This window comes from Antechinus flavipes, chromosome 3 (genome assembly GCF_016432865.1).
Source record: "Antechinus flavipes isolate AdamAnt ecotype Samford, QLD, Australia chromosome 3, AdamAnt_v2, whole genome shotgun sequence".
Lineage (NCBI taxonomy): Eukaryota > Metazoa > Chordata > Mammalia > Dasyuromorphia > Dasyuridae > Antechinus > Antechinus flavipes.
Window position 1 is genome coordinate 83,671,510 of NC_067400.1, and position 20,334 is coordinate 83,691,843.

The 20,334-nt window shown below is 35.4% G+C and overlaps 1 protein-coding gene across 1 annotated transcript in view; it reads left to right on the forward strand.

Annotated features, from left to right (window-relative positions):
• The first annotated feature begins 1,729 nt into the window (after positions 1–1,729).
• The window catches only part of MPP4 (MAGUK p55 scaffold protein 4), a 46,803-nt gene continuing 28,198 nt past the window's right edge, over positions 1,730–20,334 (forward strand). Inside the window, exons 1-8 of the mRNA XM_051990520.1 lie at positions 1,730–1,763; positions 3,192–3,313; positions 3,771–3,848; positions 5,371–5,451; positions 9,615–9,746; positions 12,085–12,166; positions 16,550–16,635; positions 19,761–19,832. Coding sequence (XP_051846480.1) covers positions 1,730–1,763; positions 3,192–3,313; positions 3,771–3,848; positions 5,371–5,451; positions 9,615–9,746; positions 12,085–12,166; positions 16,550–16,635; positions 19,761–19,832 — 687 coding nt within the window. The remainder of the gene's footprint in view (positions 1,764–3,191; positions 3,314–3,770; positions 3,849–5,370; positions 5,452–9,614; positions 9,747–12,084; positions 12,167–16,549; positions 16,636–19,760; positions 19,833–20,334) is intronic.

A 20,334-nucleotide genomic window follows, 5' to 3' on the forward strand; every position in this document is an offset into this window, starting at 1 on the left:
ACAATCTTTGGATTACCCTCACCTTCACACATAGACCCCCACATACCCCCAATATCCAATCTGTTGCCAAGTCTTATGGAGGTTATCTCAACATTTCTTGCAGCTATTCCCATGCCTTCGCTTACATGGATACTATGATAGTTTTCAAGTACTTACCACATCTTCCCTAGATTATTGAAATGGCCTCTTAATTGATTCCCTCCTTCCAGTATCTCTCTTTTCTAATTCATTCTCTCTATAGTTATCAAAATAATCTTCCAAAAGCAAAGATCTCACATACCAATCCCCTACTCAAGAAGCTTCAGTAGCTCCTTATTGCCTCTAAGATAAAATATATAGCCTTCAACCTTGTATTATTTACAATCTGGGCTCAAGCCTAAATTTTCAGACATTTTATCTTGTTCCCTTTCATAATGTTCCAGTCAAACTAGCCGGTTTATTTTTTCCCATACGTAACATTCTATTTCTCTTTCTATGCCTTTCTACAAACTATCCTAGTTTATTGTACCCTTAGCCAGAAAGTCTATGTAGGTCTTCATTTCCTGGCCATACCTTCTTATCTATTTTCAATTGATCAGGTTTACTACCTCAGTGTTAGTCTGCACCTTTCACTCTACCTTACTCATATATCCAATCAGTTTGCTAAAGCTTGTCTTTTCTATCTCTACATCTCTCTCCCTTCCTCCTTTACTTCGTTCCCCCCCCCCTCTCTTTTCTATTTCTCTCTCTCTCTCTTCCCCTCTTTATCTTTCTCTCCCATCTCTCTTTCTCCCTCTTTTTTCCACATATAACCACAAACCTACTTTGGGACCTCATCACCTCTTTTTTCTTTTATTTCAGTGACCTTCTAAATAGTTTTCTTCCTTCAAGTCTCTTTCCTTCCTACCCAAGAAGGCCATTTAAACGAACCTGACTTAAAGATCATGTTGAGTTACAGTGTAATCATGAATGCAACCTATAATGCAGAAAAGCTTTTCCTATAGTTAACTAGAGATTCAATGTTAGGGCATGTGTCTCTTTTTTAAATGTAGATTTCCAGCTTATAGGGAAAAAATGTTTTTTTCCCTTAACCTTCTTTGTTATTTCCTAGATGTGAAGAATTCCCAAAATATAAACTCCCATCTGCTGATGTAGCCTAGCAATTCATTTATAACTTGATATCCTAGTATCTACAGGGTTAAGCAATCTGCCTATAGTCAAAGGGACAATAGGTGACTTTAACTTGGTTTTCCTTGTTCCAAGGTTGGTTCTCTATCCTCTATACCATTCTGTCTCAGCCTCATTCTTCATAGCACTTAATATATTCTTAAATAATCCACAGAGCAAAAACATAGAAGGCCACACATTTGACCACCATTAGCCATTGTAGAAGTTCCAATAAAATGTACCTGATGGCCCTATAGAGTAAAAATGAGAACATCAGCAGAATACAATTGCTCTATGAGCTCTGCACTTTTTAGGTTAATCTTTGTATATCTCTATTTGAGGAAAAATTCTGAAACATGAAACGTTGAGTTTTCTCTTTAATTGAAACTGTCAAAAATCTAGCATTAATTACCCACATTATATTATGAACTGTCCTTGTGATGGAAGAGAGAAAGGAAGTAGAGTCATTTTTACTTAAATACAGTTTATCTGTTGATCTGCTTCCCAGGCCTAATTTCCTTTTGGAAAAGGAAAGTTTCTCCATTCAGAAAAAGAAGAAAAATTATCGGATAAGAAGAGCAAGATGGAGCTGCCAGCAGTTACCAATCAGGAAAATGGTACATATTTCTGAATTGCTAATCCAGACCTGAAAAGGTCTTAAAATATTTACATTCAAGAATATTATAGGGAAGAAGATAGAAAAGGGAGAGAGAAGAAGAGGGGAAGGGAAGGGAGGGAAACTGTTCAATAGAATAATAAGTATTGGAGTTGGGGTTCAAAAATTCTACCTGCCATCCATATATACATCACATGAATATATTGTGTAAATCTATGCACACATGTATAATATACATGTGTTTATACTTAAATGTTTATGTATCTATATATTATACATATGCATATACATACATATATACATTATATGCATGTATGTATATTTTGGAGGTTGAGTCTTCCTATGTCACTCAAGTGGGATGTGTAGAAGATACTCATGAGTCTCATCCCAATACCGTTCAGCAAGGTAGACTTAATCGGCTCCATTTTTCAACATGGACCTGTTCCCTCCTCCTTAGATAGCTTGGTGATTCTCTCTTCAGAGGTTTACCATATTGATTAGTCTGGACTCCTGATTAAGTTTTAGTCTACTGCAACCCGGGACTCCCAAGGTTAAAATATTCATCAGTCTTAACCTTCCCAATAGAAAGAACTAGTCTATGGCCAGCATACCCTACTCCTCCAATACATGCTAACTGTATGTCAACTCAAATCCCTCAACTTGAACTTCAATTCCATCATCTGTAAAATGGAACTAATAATATCTATGGTATTTACTTCACAGTGTTATTGTGAATACAAATTGGAAAACTTAAAAACACTATTAATGTGTCTACTAATATTGTGTAATAAGCTCTGGATATTTCATGAAATTATACATTAAAAATATATACATCATGTTCCCAGCAAAATAACGAGTATTAGAACCAAATAAGAAATCCCCTTAATGTACATAGTACTGGGATTGCTTGTAAATATATGTCTGATGACTTTCTTAGAGGTTGAAATCTTCCAATGACCATTTCCTATAGGGATTTTCAGAAGTGTTAAAAGATATATAGGTTCCTGCTTCTGTTGGAGGGAGAAGAATTTAAGGAGGTGCTAAATACCACCACAATAACCCTCAATGTGGTAAGATGAAGAAGGGCTCATTCTATTTTCCTACAACACAAGATGAATCACATTATTACATATTTACCCACAGAATTGTGAGTAGGAAAACTGGCTCCAGTGGTAAATGAAGGGAAATAGAAGGCTCACAGAGAACAGTTTTCTTACTCAAATAAATCTTTGTAGAAGGGAGAATAACAAGAAAGAGGTACAGCAGTGGAGCAGGAGAGAAGTGGGTCCCAGGACAGAGATCATACATTCATGGCACTACTGGATCTTAACTGTCTTAAGTCAAAGCTCCAGTCGCCCTGCCTTAGTTATCGTCTGTAACCCTGTTTATCCTTAATACTTGGTGTTCTTTCTGTCTTTTTTTCCCTCAGGTCTCTCTCAAATTCTGAAGCTGGTGATGAAACAGCAAAGTCTGTTCTATAGCAGAGATGTCAGTGGAGTTAGTCTTTTATATGATCTTCTCCATTCCCCGTGGCTGCAAGCCCTTCTAAAGGTGACCACTAAGATTTCTTGGAGATTAATTGTCCAAGAATGTATTTAGATGATAGCAGCCCTAGCCAAAGGTCTTTGTTAAACACCTAAATGCTCATGGTATTCTACTAGACAGAGGCATAACTGGGGTGGAACAATTGGTTCTTTGTCCCAGGGTGCCAAATTTTGCAGTTCTTCAAAAATAACAGAATTTCACACTTAGTAAGACTAGTTTAAAAAAGAAGGTACCAACTGATATGCTTTTGTTAAATATTTTTTTTACCTACCCCACTATCCCAGGACTCCCCATTTTCCCAACTGAGGACATGATTCATTTTACTTACCGTGATATGTGTCCCAAATGAAGAATTACTCATTGTAGATCGCTGCCACATATATTTTTGCAGCCATTGTCCTCTGATTTGCCACACCTAAATGGTCAAAATAGATTATATGCTGTATCTTTTCTCCCTCTGTAGGTTTATGAATGTCTCCAGGAATATATCAAAAAGAAACCAATTCCTATCCTGTCCCAGGCACAAGCATTATCCTGCGAGGTAATAGAAGGACCCAGAAAATAATGCAATGTCTACTTAACCCCCTTCTAACAAAAATTCTAGCTTTATTAGATCAAAATTGATTAACTAAATGGGATGGTTTTAATATAATTTCATTAAAATTAATTATAATAATCACTCATTTTTACTAAATATTACTAACATTATTATTATTTTTATTTTTTTTTTTAAATTTTTTTGTTTGTTTGTTTGTTTTTTTTGCTGAGGCAATTGGGGTTAAGTGACTTGCCCAGGGTCACACAGCTAGGAAGTGTTAAGTGTCTGAGATCAGATTTGAACTCAGGTCCTCCTGACTTCAAGGCTGGTGCTCTATCTACTGCCCCCCTAGCTGCCCCTACTAACATTATTATTAAAATTACTTATATATTAGTAGTAGTAAAATCATTATTATTTATTATACTATTTATATTTATTATTACTACTACTACTAAATTTTACTAAATTACTAATACCTTTACTAATTTTTGCTAAAATAGTAATTTTATTAATTATAATATAATTATAATTGAGTTTTGAGATATTTCTAGTTTTCATAAGAAGAGAGAAGGGAGAAAACCAACCTGTTTAATCTATTCCATATTATTCAAACTGATATTGTATTTTAAAAAATATTTTAGGGCAAATTAATCCATTTCTCCTTCTCCAAACCTTTTCATTCTCCCATGCCTCCCCCACAAAAGTGGACCATGAGATAAATTGTATAGTTGAAATTTGATTTTTTAAACGATTAAAAAATAACAAAAATCTATTACTATACACTCATGAGGTTAGAATGAAGCTCAAGAAATTACCTAATTACTCTCTAGTCTCCATTCTAGCAGTTCTAAATCACCTCATAAGGATCAGAATTTTTCTTTTTCCTAATGTTTTGTAGTATGCTAACAGAATAGCCAATCCTGAGATACAGAATGCTATTTCTATGGAATGTAGTCACTACTAGGACACTTCCCAAGATTTCTCCTAGTACTAAATGGACACCTAGGGTAATTATAAATTTGCTCTATCTATAGCTAAGGAAGTGAAGATAGTTTTACTTAGGGACAGAGGACTCATATAAGCCAAGGGCTCGTTTAAAGATACCAATGGGGGAAAAAAAAATACACATATCCTTGTAGACATAGTGAAGGATCTGAGATAGTTTCCAGAACTGTTTGGCCTGAGCCTCCAGGTTCAGTCAGTCCTATCTAAAATCATAAATGTAATGTATTAAGAATTCTGCCCACACCTAGATATAAAAGATGAATAAAGAGACTTGCCAAATAGAGGAGCCACTAATGCTTACAGAAGGATGCCTGCAGGTCACATCGTCTTAGTTTTAAAATGTAAAACTAACTGTGTCTTATTATATTGGTATTTATTTTGTTAAATATTTCCCAATTGCATTTTAACCCAGTTCAGGCGACACTCACACTTTGACACCTCTGCTTTACATGACTGGGAATGGGACTTCCTATGAAATGCAGATGATCAACTTCATAATCCATGTCATTCCTTTAACCAGGTGATGGATTTGCTGCAGGAGGTTCCTCAGTCGCCTGAGGTCCAAGAACTGAGACAAGTTCTAAAAGCCAAACACTTCCAGGCAAGAGCTTGCTCCTGGGACGGGGGGTGGAGCTGGGACTGGGAAAGAGAGGGAAGGGGGCAAGAGAAGAATCTGAAGGAGGGGGCATCCGCTGAAAAATGGGAAGTATAAATCAAGGCAGCGGTAAAAATACTCTCACAACAGGAGTTTCATCATAATACATTTAAATATCACAAAAGGGAAACTTAGGGGATGAAACTTGACAATGTAATCTTTTAAGAGGAACAAACATTTGAAAGCATAGGGATCCTAGACCATTAGAACTGGAAAGGACCTTGGAGGTTATGCAGACTGAGCAGTCCCCTCATTTTTCAGATGGAAAACTGGCTCCTCAAAGGTCACCCACCCAGTAAAGCACAGAAGCAGCTCTGGAATCCGTACTTCCTAATTTATTGTTCTAGGATGCCTTATGACAGGGGGTGTTAGTCAGCCTTGGAATTGTGGGATCATAGATTTAGATCTGGTGAGATCAAGTTTAATCCTCACTCATTTAACAGCTAAATTGAGGCTGAGAGTCTAAAGTACTTTACCCAGTGTTTAACGAGTTAGAAAATGAATGGTCCCGATAGTGTGGCTTTTAAAAATAAATAAATAAAATTAAGAAATATTGTTTTTACCAAGTGAAACTAATTAAAGTAAATGGGATGCTATGAATGTGTACTACCATCCAAATTCGATTTGAATACACATAGCAACCAAATTGCATTTAAAGGAAATTTTGACCTATTCTGTATTTACATATAATTTAAAAGGGGAAAGGATGAAATTGGTAAGTTTTATTTTTAAATTATTTTCAAATTCAGATTTTTAATTTTCACATTATTCCAAGTGAGCACGATTTCTTAACTTCTCCCTTAAGAGATATTTTCTCCATCTCCATCTTCCCCACTTCTCCCACATTGAACCCCCCACCCAAAAAAAAAAAAAAAAAAGAATTTTCCGGTGTAGCTAGGATTTCACTATGAAAAGTAATAATATTTATTAGATGCAGCTAGTCAGTGTCCGAGGCAGGTTTTGAACTCAGGTTTTTCTCTGGCTCCAAGCCCAAGGCTCCATCCACTGTACCATGCTGATCTTGATGCAGAGACATCGCCGTTTTCCCTTCTGAAGGTTACGTAGCAAGTAACCAAGAAAGCAGTGATGAAATGTGGTCACCAGGTGGCGGAATGTACCCAGCCTTGGACCTTACCCAGTCTCAAAGACTTACTAGCTAGATGACGCAGGGGAAATTAACTACACCTTGGTCCTAATCCTTTCTCATCTTTAAAATGAGGATGAAAAATGAATGAATGAATAAATAAATAAGACGAGTACGGTAATAGCACTTATCTTCTAGAATTGTTGTGAGGATAAAATGAGATTATATTTGTAAAGTTCTTTGCAAACTTTAAAGCACTAACTTTAACGCTAGCCATGGATGGATGATGGAGCATTCAAGCAGATGATGTCAGGGTCCTGAAGAGAAAAGACGTGGTATAACTAACCCTCCCTCTCTTCATTTCACTGGCAAAAGCTCTAAGAACCGGGAAGAAATGCAGTTTGCAAGAATACTTTCTATAAGAAATGAGACAACCTAGAAGAGTTTCAATTTGGAATCAGACATGAAAAGACATTAATATATTTTTTTTAATTATCAAGGAAAATTATCAGGAAAACTGTCCCAATATACTAGAACGAGACAGTAAAATAGAAATTGAAACCCACTAATGATCCCATGAAAGAGATCTCAAAATGATAATTCCCAAAAATATTATAGCTGAATTCCAGAGATCCCAGTTTAAAGAGAAATCAAATCAAATAGTGGAAGTGGGGAGAAAACATTGATATAATGAATGAATGGAGCATTTATTAAATACTTACTATGTGCATAGAATTGTGTAGTAATATACAGTGTCATAGTGATCAATCAGCTCGTGGAGAGTACTTTTTAGGACTTATGCATACTGAGAATAGCAATGTATTGATTTCATGGCATTTAAAATGCAATCTATAAGTCAAACATTTAATGCAAAAGATAACCATTTATTATCAACAATCTGTACAGTATGAACAAAGCTAAGTTGTTTTCTAAAATTCCAATTAAATTTTGCCTGTTAACAAATCTCTTTGGAAGAAGAATGATAATCGATGATTATAGAAATGTTAGGCATATTGTCATCAAAAGAAACTGATCACCCCAGACAATCCTTTGTGGGATAATGTGATGGGAGATTGGTCCAGGGTCACATAGGTAGTAAGTACTTAAAGCTACATTTGAACTCAGTTCTCTTAGTACTTTTTGCCTCTTAACCTTAACAGCTCTAGAGTCACACTGTTAATTTATATCAAGTAGATCTTGATCTTTTATACTCTGAAGCCAGCTCATTATCCTCTCTGCTACACTGTCTCCCTCAATGGCTTTTATCCACAACTTGGATGCTTTTTGTTTTAATATCACCTTTCATTTTTAGAAATGTTTCAAATGTTTTTGAAAATTTCATTTTCTCCTGACTCTGGGACTGGTAGTTCTATCCACAGGACTATGTAGCTTCCCCATGCTACCTTTATTTCCCAGCATATACTTGCTATTTTCCCTAACTTATAACAAAAAAAAAGAGGGAAAAAAAGCAATTCAGCAAATGAATAAATAAAAATCAACTGAGTCTAATAGTCTATGCAATATCCTCCACCTCTGCATATAAAGGAGAGAAGTATATATTCATCTTCTTCTTGAGTCTAAGATTCCCAAATACTTTTTTGCATAGTTATTGTAGTTATATTATAGTTAGTTTCACTAGAACATGACACGTATGATCCTAAAAATCAGCAAAATTGCTAAACCATGCAATGAAATCCACCTGGTTTGGGGGGGGAATGAGGTTAGGAAAACCCCACTTGCAGTCAAAGGGCAGTTCTTGTATTCTGGCGGCATTATCTTTGATCAGTCATAATGCAGATTCCATTATGATTATGATTTGGAGAGAGCCCATGTTCTCTCATTTAACTCTTCTCCTCAATACTTGAAGTTTCTTTTTGCACAGTCTGCTTGGCATTTTTGAACCTGAAAGCTTAGGCATCCTGGGTAAGTTTGAATTTTTAAATAAGTGGGCTTTTATGTACAAAAATCCACAAATGCAAAAAAAAAGAAAAGTTTAGCCTTGGAGAATGACACAGGTGGTGATCTGGAGTAGCCGGCAGATGTTTGAGGAGCCTATGTGTGTGCACAAGGATTTTGTGTATTCTTTTGTGTTGTGTTCACCTAATATTCCTAGAAGATGAATCACACATAAACAAATAAGAAACTTGTGTTGTTCTCTAATTATTAATTACATTGGAACAAATTCTCAACTTCAAAGCAAGTATATTTGCAAAACTGACTGATATTACTGTTATAATCTTGTCTCCCTGTGTTTCTGACTTTCTAAAATTTACTGTTTTTTATTACACAATAACAACTTATTACACTCATAGACCATAATTTGATTGTTTCCCAATTGATGGACATTCCTTCCACATTTTTTTGCTATGATAAAAAGTATTGATAGTAATATTGTTGTATATATATGGAGCATTTATTTCTGTCATTGATCTCCTCAGGTATATAAACCTAGTATCAGCATAGTCCTTGAACACCTTAATGACTTCTCTGACATAATTCTAAATTATTTTCCAGATGGCTAGTCCCATTCAGTTTATTTGTGGGACTATGTCTTCAAATCTTAAATGTTTACATTAAAAAAAAACTTTGCTAAAACTTGAGTTGTTGAATATTTTTCATATAATTAGTAATTTGGACAATCTTTCATATGGTTGTCACAAAAAATTTTGTAGTGACTAAAAAATTGACATAAGAAAATCAGCTGATCCTTTGCTTATAGCTATTATCTAAAGAAGCAACCCAAACTTCTCATCTATTTATGTCAGGAAAGCTATTACATAGAATATTTTGTAATTCAAACTCCACATGTGTAATGTGGACTAGATCTGCTCTGCAGTTTATGTTATCTGGGCTTCTAAGACATGAAATTACTGTCCAGAATTATAGAATCATGAATTTTTACCAGGAATTAATCAGTGGGAGGACTTGTGTGCTGTGTACTACAAGTCATGATATTCGAAGCTAATTGACTTTGGGGATGTTTCTTAAGATGATGATGATGTGTTTTTTTGTTCTCATGTTCCAGGCCTTACTAAATGCCCATGATATTGTGGCTCAGAAAGATTTTGAGCCAGTTCTTCCTCCTCTACCCGATGACATCCCCGAGGATGAGGAAGCTTTGAGGATTGTCTGCTTGGTGAAAAATAAGCAGCCTTTGGTAAGGAAGTCTTTTGATGTTTAGGTTTTGAAATGGACTATGGAGATTATATTCTCTCTAGAAGTTTCATGACACTATGTGTGTCCATGGTTGATGAAAATTAAACCACAGACATTCAGTAAATTTGGAAAGAATTTCTTTAACAAGTATAAAAAGAAACATAAACCATTTGCTTATGCTTTCAAATATACTGAATTTCTTTTTTTTTAAATAACTTTTTATTGATAGAACTCATGTCAGGATAATTTTTTACATTATCCCTTGCATTCACTTCTGTTCCGATTTTTCCCCTCCCTCCTTCCACCCCCTCCCCCAGATGGCAAGAGTCCTTTACATGTTGAATAGGTTACAGTATATCCTGGTTACAATATATGTGTGCACAACCAAACAGTTTTCTTGTTGCACAGGGAGAATTGGATTCAGAAGGTATAAATAATCTGGGAAGAAAAACAAAAATGCAAGCAGTTTATATTCATCTCCCAGTGTTCTTTCTTTGGGTGTAGTTGCTTATGTCCATCTTTGATCAATTGAAACTGAATTAGCTCTCTTTATCTAAGAGATCCACTTCCATCAGAATACATCCTCAAACAGTATCATTGTTGAGGTATATAATGATCTCCTGGTTCTGCTCATTTCACTCAGCATCAGTTATACTGAATTTCTTAATGTTTGTCTGATGAAAGAGTTCTATTTATTGTTCTCTGTCCAAGCTAAAAGGAATAATATGTAAGAGATTGTATCTTTTATTTCTTTGTTTTGGTAATTGACCTGAAAAAAATACTTTTTAAAAATCAATCCATTAAATGTCCTTTAATGGACATTATGAGCAAAGCTCTTAGCAAAGCATTTAATACTGTTATATTGGAGAAGAAAATGGCAAACACTCTAGTATCTTTGCTAAGAAAACACTATGGACAGTATAGTCTGTGAAGTCAATAAAGAATCAGAATAAACAACATTCTTAGAGAAGAGATGGAAAGATATAGACTAGATCATAACACATTTAAATAGTTTTTGAGCTACTTGATTATCCAGCCTCAAGTAGTCAAGAGTTCTTTGTCAATTTGACAAGAAGTCTACCTCCAATGGGGTGCTCCAGTAATGTGTGTTTGGCCTTGTGTTGTATTCACTTTTTTATCAGTGACTTGGACAAAAGCTTACCAGCATACTAAGCAATTCACAAACTGCACAAAGCAGGAATAACAGATGGAGTAAAGAAAGGAGTTAGGACTCATAAAAACCTTGACTGACTAAAGCATTGGGTTAGATCTTTAAAAAATAAAATTCCACAGTAATAACTGTGAAGTCTTATTCTTTGTCTAAGAAAATCATCTTCACAAGTAGAGAATAGGAAAGACATGGCTAAACCACAGTTATATGAAAGATTCAGTATTTTTACTCTATTCAATATGAATCAGGAATAAAATGTGGCAATTAAAAAAAAAGCCATTCTTGGAACTGTGTTGAGAGATATTCTAGAAATAAGGAGGAGAGAGTCCCTCTGTATTTTGCCCTGGTCAGGTACCGTGTTTTCTTCTAGATGCTATAATTTATTAAAAAAAATTTGAAGAAACAGATAAATATCTTTCCATGGGAAATCACCAAGATGGTCCATGGCACATAATAACCAATTGAAGGAACTGGAAATGATTAGTCAGAAGAAATGACTCAAGGGGAACAAGGGGAACCTGTAAAATATTTAAAATTTTGAAGGACCATCATATAGAAGAAAAAATAGTCCTAAAGGGTAGAACTCCTCTTTGGCCTCAAAGGGCAGAACCAGAATCAATAGATAAAGCAGGCAAAGAGGCAAATTGAAACTAGACATCAAGAAAAATTTCCTGAAAATGAGAATTAATCAAAAATGGTTAATTAGAAATCTCCAAACAGAGGCTTGTTGACCATTTCTTTAGTATGTTTTAATAGGGATGAGTCAGAGCTGATGGCTACAGAATTCTCTTCTACTTCTAAAATTCTATAAATTCAATTCACTATTCTCTTGGGACTCTCTCTCTTGATTATTTCATCATCTCCCATAGGTTTAGTTATCATCTCTGTGCACGTTGTTACCAAGTCTATATATCTAGTCCTAATCTCTCTTGAAAAAGACATCTCATCTTTAACATAGTCGTATGTTTCTTCCAAGTCCCCTTCTCCTCCACTTTTTTGTTTGCTTTTTGAAAAAGTTTTTTAAATTAATTTTAATTTCATTCATTTTATGTGATTTTTCTTATTCCAAATACTAGAAATGACCCTGTCTAAAAAGTAAGACAAGTGTTGATTCCAAGTTCTCCAAGCACACTTAATTAAAAGTGTACCTGTGGTTCTTTTTTGTCAGGGTGCCACCATCAAGCGCCATGAGATAACAGGGGATATTATGGTGGCCAGGATAATCCATGGTGGATTGGCTGACAAGAGTGGTAAGTTGGAATCTTGGTGGTCTGTGATAATATAAAAATTAAGTAACTTCATTTTTTTTCTCTAACATATCTTGGAATTAGCTGATGACCCCTCAGAAACTGAAGAACTGCCCTTGAATAACTTAAATAGCCTCAGAACATGATACCCCTGAGAGACCTCCCCTCCAGCATCTTTCACCACTGTCTCTGCCTTCTTAGCTTTCCAGCATGCTCACAAGTCCATTTCCTCCAAAATGTCTTTGCTTTACCCTGCCACCCCTTTCTAGGTACCATCTGTTATTTCTTCTTTTCCAGAGTCAATTCTGACCCTCTAAATATGGACATTTCCCAAAACTCTGTTCTAGACCCCGTGTTCTTTCTCAACCTTCCTTCCTTCCTTTGGAGAACATATCCATTTCAATGCCTTCACTCAAGATTTTAATACTTCAGTGGACTGATGATCTCACCCCTGTGGGTGTTCCAAAAGAATGAAGATTACCAGTCAATATGTTCTTCATTTATGAGGTATTGTGATACGATAGAGTGCTGGACCTAGAATCAGAAAGATAGGGGTATAAATCCCACCTCAAGAATTGTTATTTACTAGGTGACTCTGGACAAGTCAAGTCCCTTTAAGCCTCAGTTTCCTCATCTGCAAAATGATGACTTAATGACTTCTAAGGTCCTTCCAGTTCTAAATCTGTGATTGGGAGCTACTGTGAAATTGTCATTCTGATCTGTAGTTTTCTATATATTCTCTGAAAAGGATCTATATAACTTGTTAGAGATCTGCTTTCATTGTTTGTTGGTTTTTCACACACACCTATACAACCTATACAACAGTTTGATCATCCATTTAATATTCCTCACTCTTGATACACAGTCTCCTCCTTTTGGTCTTAAGTATCCTTGAGATGCTAATATTGATAGCACTTCTACCATGTAAATTAAAATAGCAGCATTATCTGCATGAGGCCCTGCCATATATCATCTGGGCTAGATTTTCCCAAGACTCTTTCTTCTGAAGATTAGATTAGTTTTTCCTTAAAAGTTTTTGAAGTTGTCCCAAGACTCAATTAGTCTTCAGCTACTAAGGCTTGAATCAGAGGTGTAACTTCCTTACAAAGTCCCCATATAGATGCAGTCAAAACCTCCTTTCTCAGATTTGACACCCACAAACCAACCAAGGCAAAGGTCAGGAAGTCACACATTTTATTTTTCTTTGTATATCCCAGTCTTATGCCTGGCACATGGATGCATCTTAATAAAATGGCGGTCTATGCTGCTATGTATGGACTAGGAGGGTCTCATTTCATTCCATTCCCAAATCTGAACAATAGGACCAGCCTGAACTGGACTACACCAAGCTCTTGTTGGTAATATGCCGAAATCTAGCTACATTCATTTTTGTGTGAACTACAATTTGTATTGTAGTTCTATTCTATAATTTGAGGCTATATAGCATCATAGGTAGAATATTATTAGGAAGGAAAGAAGGAAGGAAGGAAGGAAAGAAGGAAGGAAGGAAGGAAGGAAGGAAGGAAGGAAGGAAGGAAGGAAGGAAGGAAGGAAGGAAGGAAAGAAGGAAAGAAGGAAGGAAGGAAGGAGGGAAGGAGGGAAGGAGGAAGGAAGGAAGGAAGGAAGAAAGAAAGAAAGAAAGAAAGAAGGAAGGAAGGAGGGAAGGAGGGAAGGAGGGAAGGAAGGAAGGAAGGAAGAAAGAAAGAAGAAAGAAAGAAGAAAGAAAGAAAGAAAGAAAGAAAGAAAGAAAGAAGGAAGGAAGGAAGAAAAAGGAAGAGAAGAACGAGAGGAAGGAAGAAGGAAGGAAGGAAGGAAGGAAGGAAGGAAGGAAGGAAGGAAGAAAAAGGAAGAGAAGAACGAGAGGAAGGAAGAAAGAAGGGAAGCAAGGAAGAAAGGAAAGGAGGGAGGGAGGAGGAAAGAATCAGACCTCTAATCATGACTTCCATATTGATGATTTTCAAAATCATAACTTTAATTCTATCTAATATGTAACTCTTGACATGAGACAGCTGTGGTGTAATACAAGAAGAATTGTTGATTTGAAGTCAGCTTCTCTGAGTTCAAATTCTTATCTGTCACTTTCTAAGTTAAGCAAATTTGGTCAAGTCACTTCATCTCTTATCTAATCTGTTATTATGTGTTTGCATTTTTGTTTTCCTCCTCAGGTTTTTTTTTCCTTCTTTCTAGATTCAATTTTTCTTGTGTAGCAAGATAATTGTATAAATATATATACATATATATACATATATATATACATATATTTTAACATATTTAACATGTATTGGACTACCTGCCATCTGGGGAAGGGGGTGAGGGGAAGGAGGGGAAAAGTTGGAACAGAAGGTTTTACAAGGGTCAATGTTGAAAAAATTACCCATACATATGTTTTGTAAATAAAAAGCTATAATTTTAAAAAAAATATGAATCAATAAAAAGCTGTCTGGCTCAAAAAAAAAAAAAAGATTTATCTGAAGTTTAGAAACAAGAATAAGCCAAGATGAAGGTCAAAGAATGAGTCAACAAAATTACAACATTTTTTTAAAAATCTTGGCTTTATTTTACTTTCTGCTGCCTTTCTACCAGTTTTGGGTTGAAGGCAGCTGATAAGAAGGGAACTTTGTAGTTATGTTGATTGAGTGGGGGCTAGCACAAACTGACTAGCTGACAAAGGGAAGACCCAACAAAAGTCACAATATCAGACAGGGGCCCATGTGGGAGGTGGCCTCTTGAAAAACATTCTCCTGACATCTGTTGGTGTGCTCTGCAAATCCATACTCATTGTTATCCTTATTGGCTTATTAGACTTGAGAGACAGTGAATTTAATCGAGATTAAACTGCTTATAAGTAATTACCAGAAAAAGTTAATTTGCTCCTTTCTCAATGTGAAATGTGAATGAGCATAGGATCATCTATCTGGAGCCAGAGTGGACTTCAGCCAGAATGTTCCCTTTGATTTCAGAGATGAGGAAATCGAAGCCCAAGGAGATTAAATGAGAAGCCACACATTTTAGGTTGCTGCTGTTGTTGTTTAGTTGTCTGTGACTCTTCATGACCCCATTTGGGGTTTTCTTGGCAAAGATCCTGAAGTGATTTACCATTTCCTTCTCCAGCTCATTTTATAGATGAGGAAACTAAAGCAAACAGTGGTAAGGGATGTGTCCAGGATTACTCAGCTAAGTGTCTGAGGTTGGATTTGAACTTAGTGAAATGAGTCTCCCTGACTCGGGGCAGCACTCTGTCTGCTGCTACCTTCACTGCCCTAGTTACACAGATGCTAAACATCCTAGGACACTAAAATCCAGAGAATACGCCAAACATGCATGGTGCAATTAGTAATAAGGATATAATCACTGTTATAATAACGATTATAATGGCAACAACCTGTATTTAAAGACAACAAAACTCCTTCCTCGCATTTGCCCTGAGACAGGTAAAACTCTAGGTTAGGAAGAACTTGGAGGTATATGAAAAGTGTGTACTACTGTGCACTGAGGACTTATTTCAGTCAAAGTCTTAACCCCCGTGAAAGCATTATGCTGGGCTCCATTCCCAGAGGCAACATCCAGAAAAAGGGGTTTGATGGGCTGACCCACTGCACTGGGTCCCATCAGACTAGGCAGGGAGTATTCTTTTCAGTTCTGGATGTCTTTGGGAAGGACTTTGATAAGCTATAATGGGACCATGGTAGACAACACTAGCATTAGAATTGGAGGTCCTGAGTTGGAAGCCCAGCTCTGCTATATACTTTCTATCTGTACGACTTGAGCAAGTGACTTACATTCCCTGGGCCTTAGTTTCTCTGTCTGTAAAATGAAGAATTTGACCCTGATGATTTCTAAATTCATTTCCAACTTTAAATCTGTTATCCTATAACCTAGAGGAGAGTGGATCTATAGGGTAAAGGGATTAGAAACTATATCTGTTGGGAGAACTGGAAAGACTTGGCTTAGAGAAGAGAAGATGGGGAAGGGAGATGGCATGATATGTGACTTCATGTGTTTTAAAACATTTGACTTGGTTTGGTTTGGTTCCAGAAGACAAAAGTAGGAGTAAGTAAGGATAAGGAAAAGTTTCCTGACCATTATTGTTCTCCCCAAGTGGAATAGCCTCAGGCAATTGTGAATTTTCCTTGATTACTGGAGGACATTAAGCAAAATCTTATAAAGAAAATTCCTTTCCAGGCACAGCTTGGATTAGGCACCTAACTTTTCCACAGAATGCTTTGATGAAATTTATCCTTATGGTAGCCCTTCTTTCCTTCTTTTCACTCCATTTTTGTTTTTGACACTATTCTTTGTACCCCTGAGGGTCTCAGGCATCCTTCCCACCAACCCTTACCCACATCTCAATAACACCACCTTTATTTTATGTTTCTCTTTGTCTAGGGCTTCTCTATGCTGGAGACAAATTGGTGGAAGTGAATGGCATTTCAGTGGAGGGACTTGAACCAGAACAAGTGATCCATATCCTGGTATCAAACTTTGCCTTTCTCTCCCTCCCTCTCTTCCTCACTCCCTCCCTTTTTTCCTTCCTTTCTTCCTTTCTTCCTCCCTCCCTCCTTTCTTTCCTCTTTTCCCTCCTCTCTTCCTCCCTCCCTCCCTTCCCCCTTCCCTCACTCCCTTCCTTCCCTCCTTCTCTTCCTTTCCTTTTTCCTTCCCTTCCTTCCCTTCCTTCCCTTCTTTCCCCCTCCTCCTTTTTCCCTGCCCCCTTCTCCTCCTTCTCTTCTTCTTTTTCTTCTTCTTTCTTCATCATCATCATCATCATCATCATCATCATCATCATCATCATCATCAACAATTTAACTAGGGGTGCAGTGGAGACAGTACTGGACTGGAGTCAGGAAAACCTGGTCCAAATTCAGCCTAAGACTCTAACTAACTGTATAAGCTTGGGCAAGTCACTTAAACCAGTGGTGTCAAACTCAAATAAAAAAGAAGACCCTACATAGGTATATTTGAAGGCTGTATGTTGGCTTGGTTTTAAATGTAATGTTACCTGTGTTTTGTTATATTTTTATTTTAAAAAAAATGTTTCTTAATTATATTTTCATCTGACTTACTTAGGTAGGCACACTGAGAGTTGTGGTCTCCATTTTGATATGTCTGACTTAAATCTCCTTCTGCCTCAGCTTCCTCATCTGTAAAATGGGGACAATAATAGCACCTGCCTCCCAGGGTTGTTGTGAGGACTAAATGAGATTGAACATACAAAACTCTGCAAACTTTAATATGCTATCTCTATATAATGTTGAGAGTGGCATGATATAGGAAATAGAATATACTGGTGAGTTGTGTGTCATAGAATTGCCTACAGCAAGTACTGAGAGATTAAATGATTTGCAGTGTCACACAGCCATTGTGTATCAGAGGAGAGATACAATAAAACTAGGTAACACAAAAACACCATGAAAATAGCAATCAGTATAGGAAACATAAGAAAAGGACAGCTCTAAATGGAAACTTGATAATGACATCCTGAACAATCAGTAGGTCAAAAGTCCAGAAATAGAAACAATAACTATGTAAAAGACAATTATAATTATGAAATCATACACCAAAATTTTTGGTATGCAAATAAAACAATTCTTAGAGGAAAATTTTGTCCGTGTATATTAAGGACACACATGAACACTAAAAAAAAGAATTAATTAAATTTGTCATTTTAAAAATTAGAAAATCCTGCAAATAGACAAATTCAAAATAAATGCAGAAGCGGTATAATAAGTTGGAAAACAAATGACTATTGAATTGAAAACTAAAAGTTATTTCTTTGAAAAGTTTTTTCAAGTGATAAACCTATAAGCCAAACTGATTGAAAAGGAAATCATCTTAATAAAAATGTTCAGAGTGAAATCACAACATGAAAGAAATAAACAGAATTATTAAAAACTACCATATGCAATTATATGCCCGCAACACTGAAAATTTAAAGGAAAGGATTTTCTGCAAAATATAAAATAACCAAATTAACATAACACTAAATAGAAATTTTATTTCAGAAAAAGAAATTGAATTAGTCATAAAGAAATTATTAAGAAAAAACCTCTGAATCAGAAGGATTTAGAGAATTCTTTCAAACTTTTAAAAATAATTGATATATATATAATAATAATTTGGATAATTTGTGAGATATATATATCTCACAAATTATCCTCAAAAATTGAGAAAGAAATATTCTACCAACTTCCTTTTGTGAGATAAGTATGGTATGAATACATATATAAAATAGGGGAAAATAAAACAAAGAAAAAATAATCATAATTATAACTAATATTTATTTAGAGCTTTAAGGTATGCAAAATACTTTTTTACATTTTGTTTCATTCACAACAACCCTGTGACATAAATGCTATTATTATCAATATTTTACAGATGGGAAAATTGTGGATAAGAGAAGGTAAGTGACTTGAACAGGTTCCCCAACTAGTAAATTATTTGATGTTTAAACTCAGGTTCTCTTGACTCCAACTTCTGCTCTTTATGTCCTTTATAAATCTATAAATAGTATCATGATGAATATTGACTCACATTTTTTTCCAAATCCTAGCAAAAAAAAACTACAAAAATTTGTCCAGCAATTAACTCATTTTCAGGTGGGATTTATATTAGAGTTGCAAACATGGTTCAGTATTAGGAAAATAACTAATATATTAAAAATCAAAACATTCCAGAACTCATTATTATATCAATAGATGTAGGTTTAAAACCCTTGACAAAGTATAGCATTCATTTATGCTTAAAACCCTATGAAGCAAAGTCATAGCCTCTTTTCTTAGCATAATAAATAGTATTTCCAAATCCTTAAACTAACTTTATATGCAATGGGGAAATACTAGAAGCTTTCCCAGTAATGTAGCAATAAAGAAAGTATACTTCTTTCCCTATTGTTATTTGCTATTAATAGCAATTAGGAGAAAGAAATTAAAGTCATAAAGATAGGCAAAGCAGACAAAAATATTCTCATTTGCTAGTGACATAATAGTTTACTTAGAAAATTCTGGGGAATCACAAAGAAAGTAACAAACAATTAGTAGCTTCAGAAGAATAAGAGTAAACAAAATAAACGTACAAAAAGCAACATGCTTCTGTTTAGCAATAATGAAATCCAGAATAGAAATTAAAATCTCATTTAAAATAACCCTAAAAACATAAACTATCTGAGAATCAGTCTCTACCTTCATTGGTGGAATTACATAGATAATATTCATATAAATAAATAGAAGTATAAGAAAAGAAAATGCTCCTTAAAAATTTAGAAACAAATTAAATAGAGATTCAGAACTTATGGTTGAATTATGTCAATGTAATAAAAATGACAATACTACTTAAATTATTAAGGATATATTTCACAGAGTTAGATAAAATAATAAAAATTATTTAAGGTAGAGCCTGAAACTGTTGTGATATATGTGAAGAGATAATATGGAGCATGAGACATAAGGCCCCCCCTAGGACATTGACCAATAAATGATCTTAGTTTAGTCCTCATGGACAAACCACCCCTGGGCAATGCTGTGGGAAATATTAGCAGGCTAGAGGAAAACTAAGATCAATCAATTAGAAGTTTATTATAATTTCTCTTTTTGAAATTTTCTAGGCTATGTCTCATGGCACAATCATGTTCAAGGTGGTTCCAGTGTCTGATCGCCCCATTAATAACCAGACAATGGTAAGACTTCAACAAATCATTTCTCCAGGTAGCTATGCCACAATAAAGGTTGTCAAATATGATATTAACCAAATTTTACAATCTTGGTCTCTAAACTATGGATAGCTAGAGCTGCACAAAGCAGAGACAGGTTTTAGAGATCAAATAGCCATTTAATTACTCACTTTCAGAATGAGGAATATAGTTTGCAAACTGGAAGTTTTCCTGGGTAGGAGACCACCTCTTGTTGCAAGAAGGTAGAGATTTTATATACAAATCATAAATGGGAAGAGAGAGGGAAGGTGAATTACTATATAGTAATTTTCAGGATTTAAGTGGTTTCCCAGGATAAACCCACAAAAGCAGCATAATATGTTCTCCAGTCCTATGAGAACAATTCATTTATTTCAATTATTTCAAATCCCAGAGTTCATTACTTGATGGGGGTACAGGACCAGAGTTCTATAACTGGAACAGGTTGTAGGTTATAGTGAATTCTTGATTCACTTCACTTAACATACAC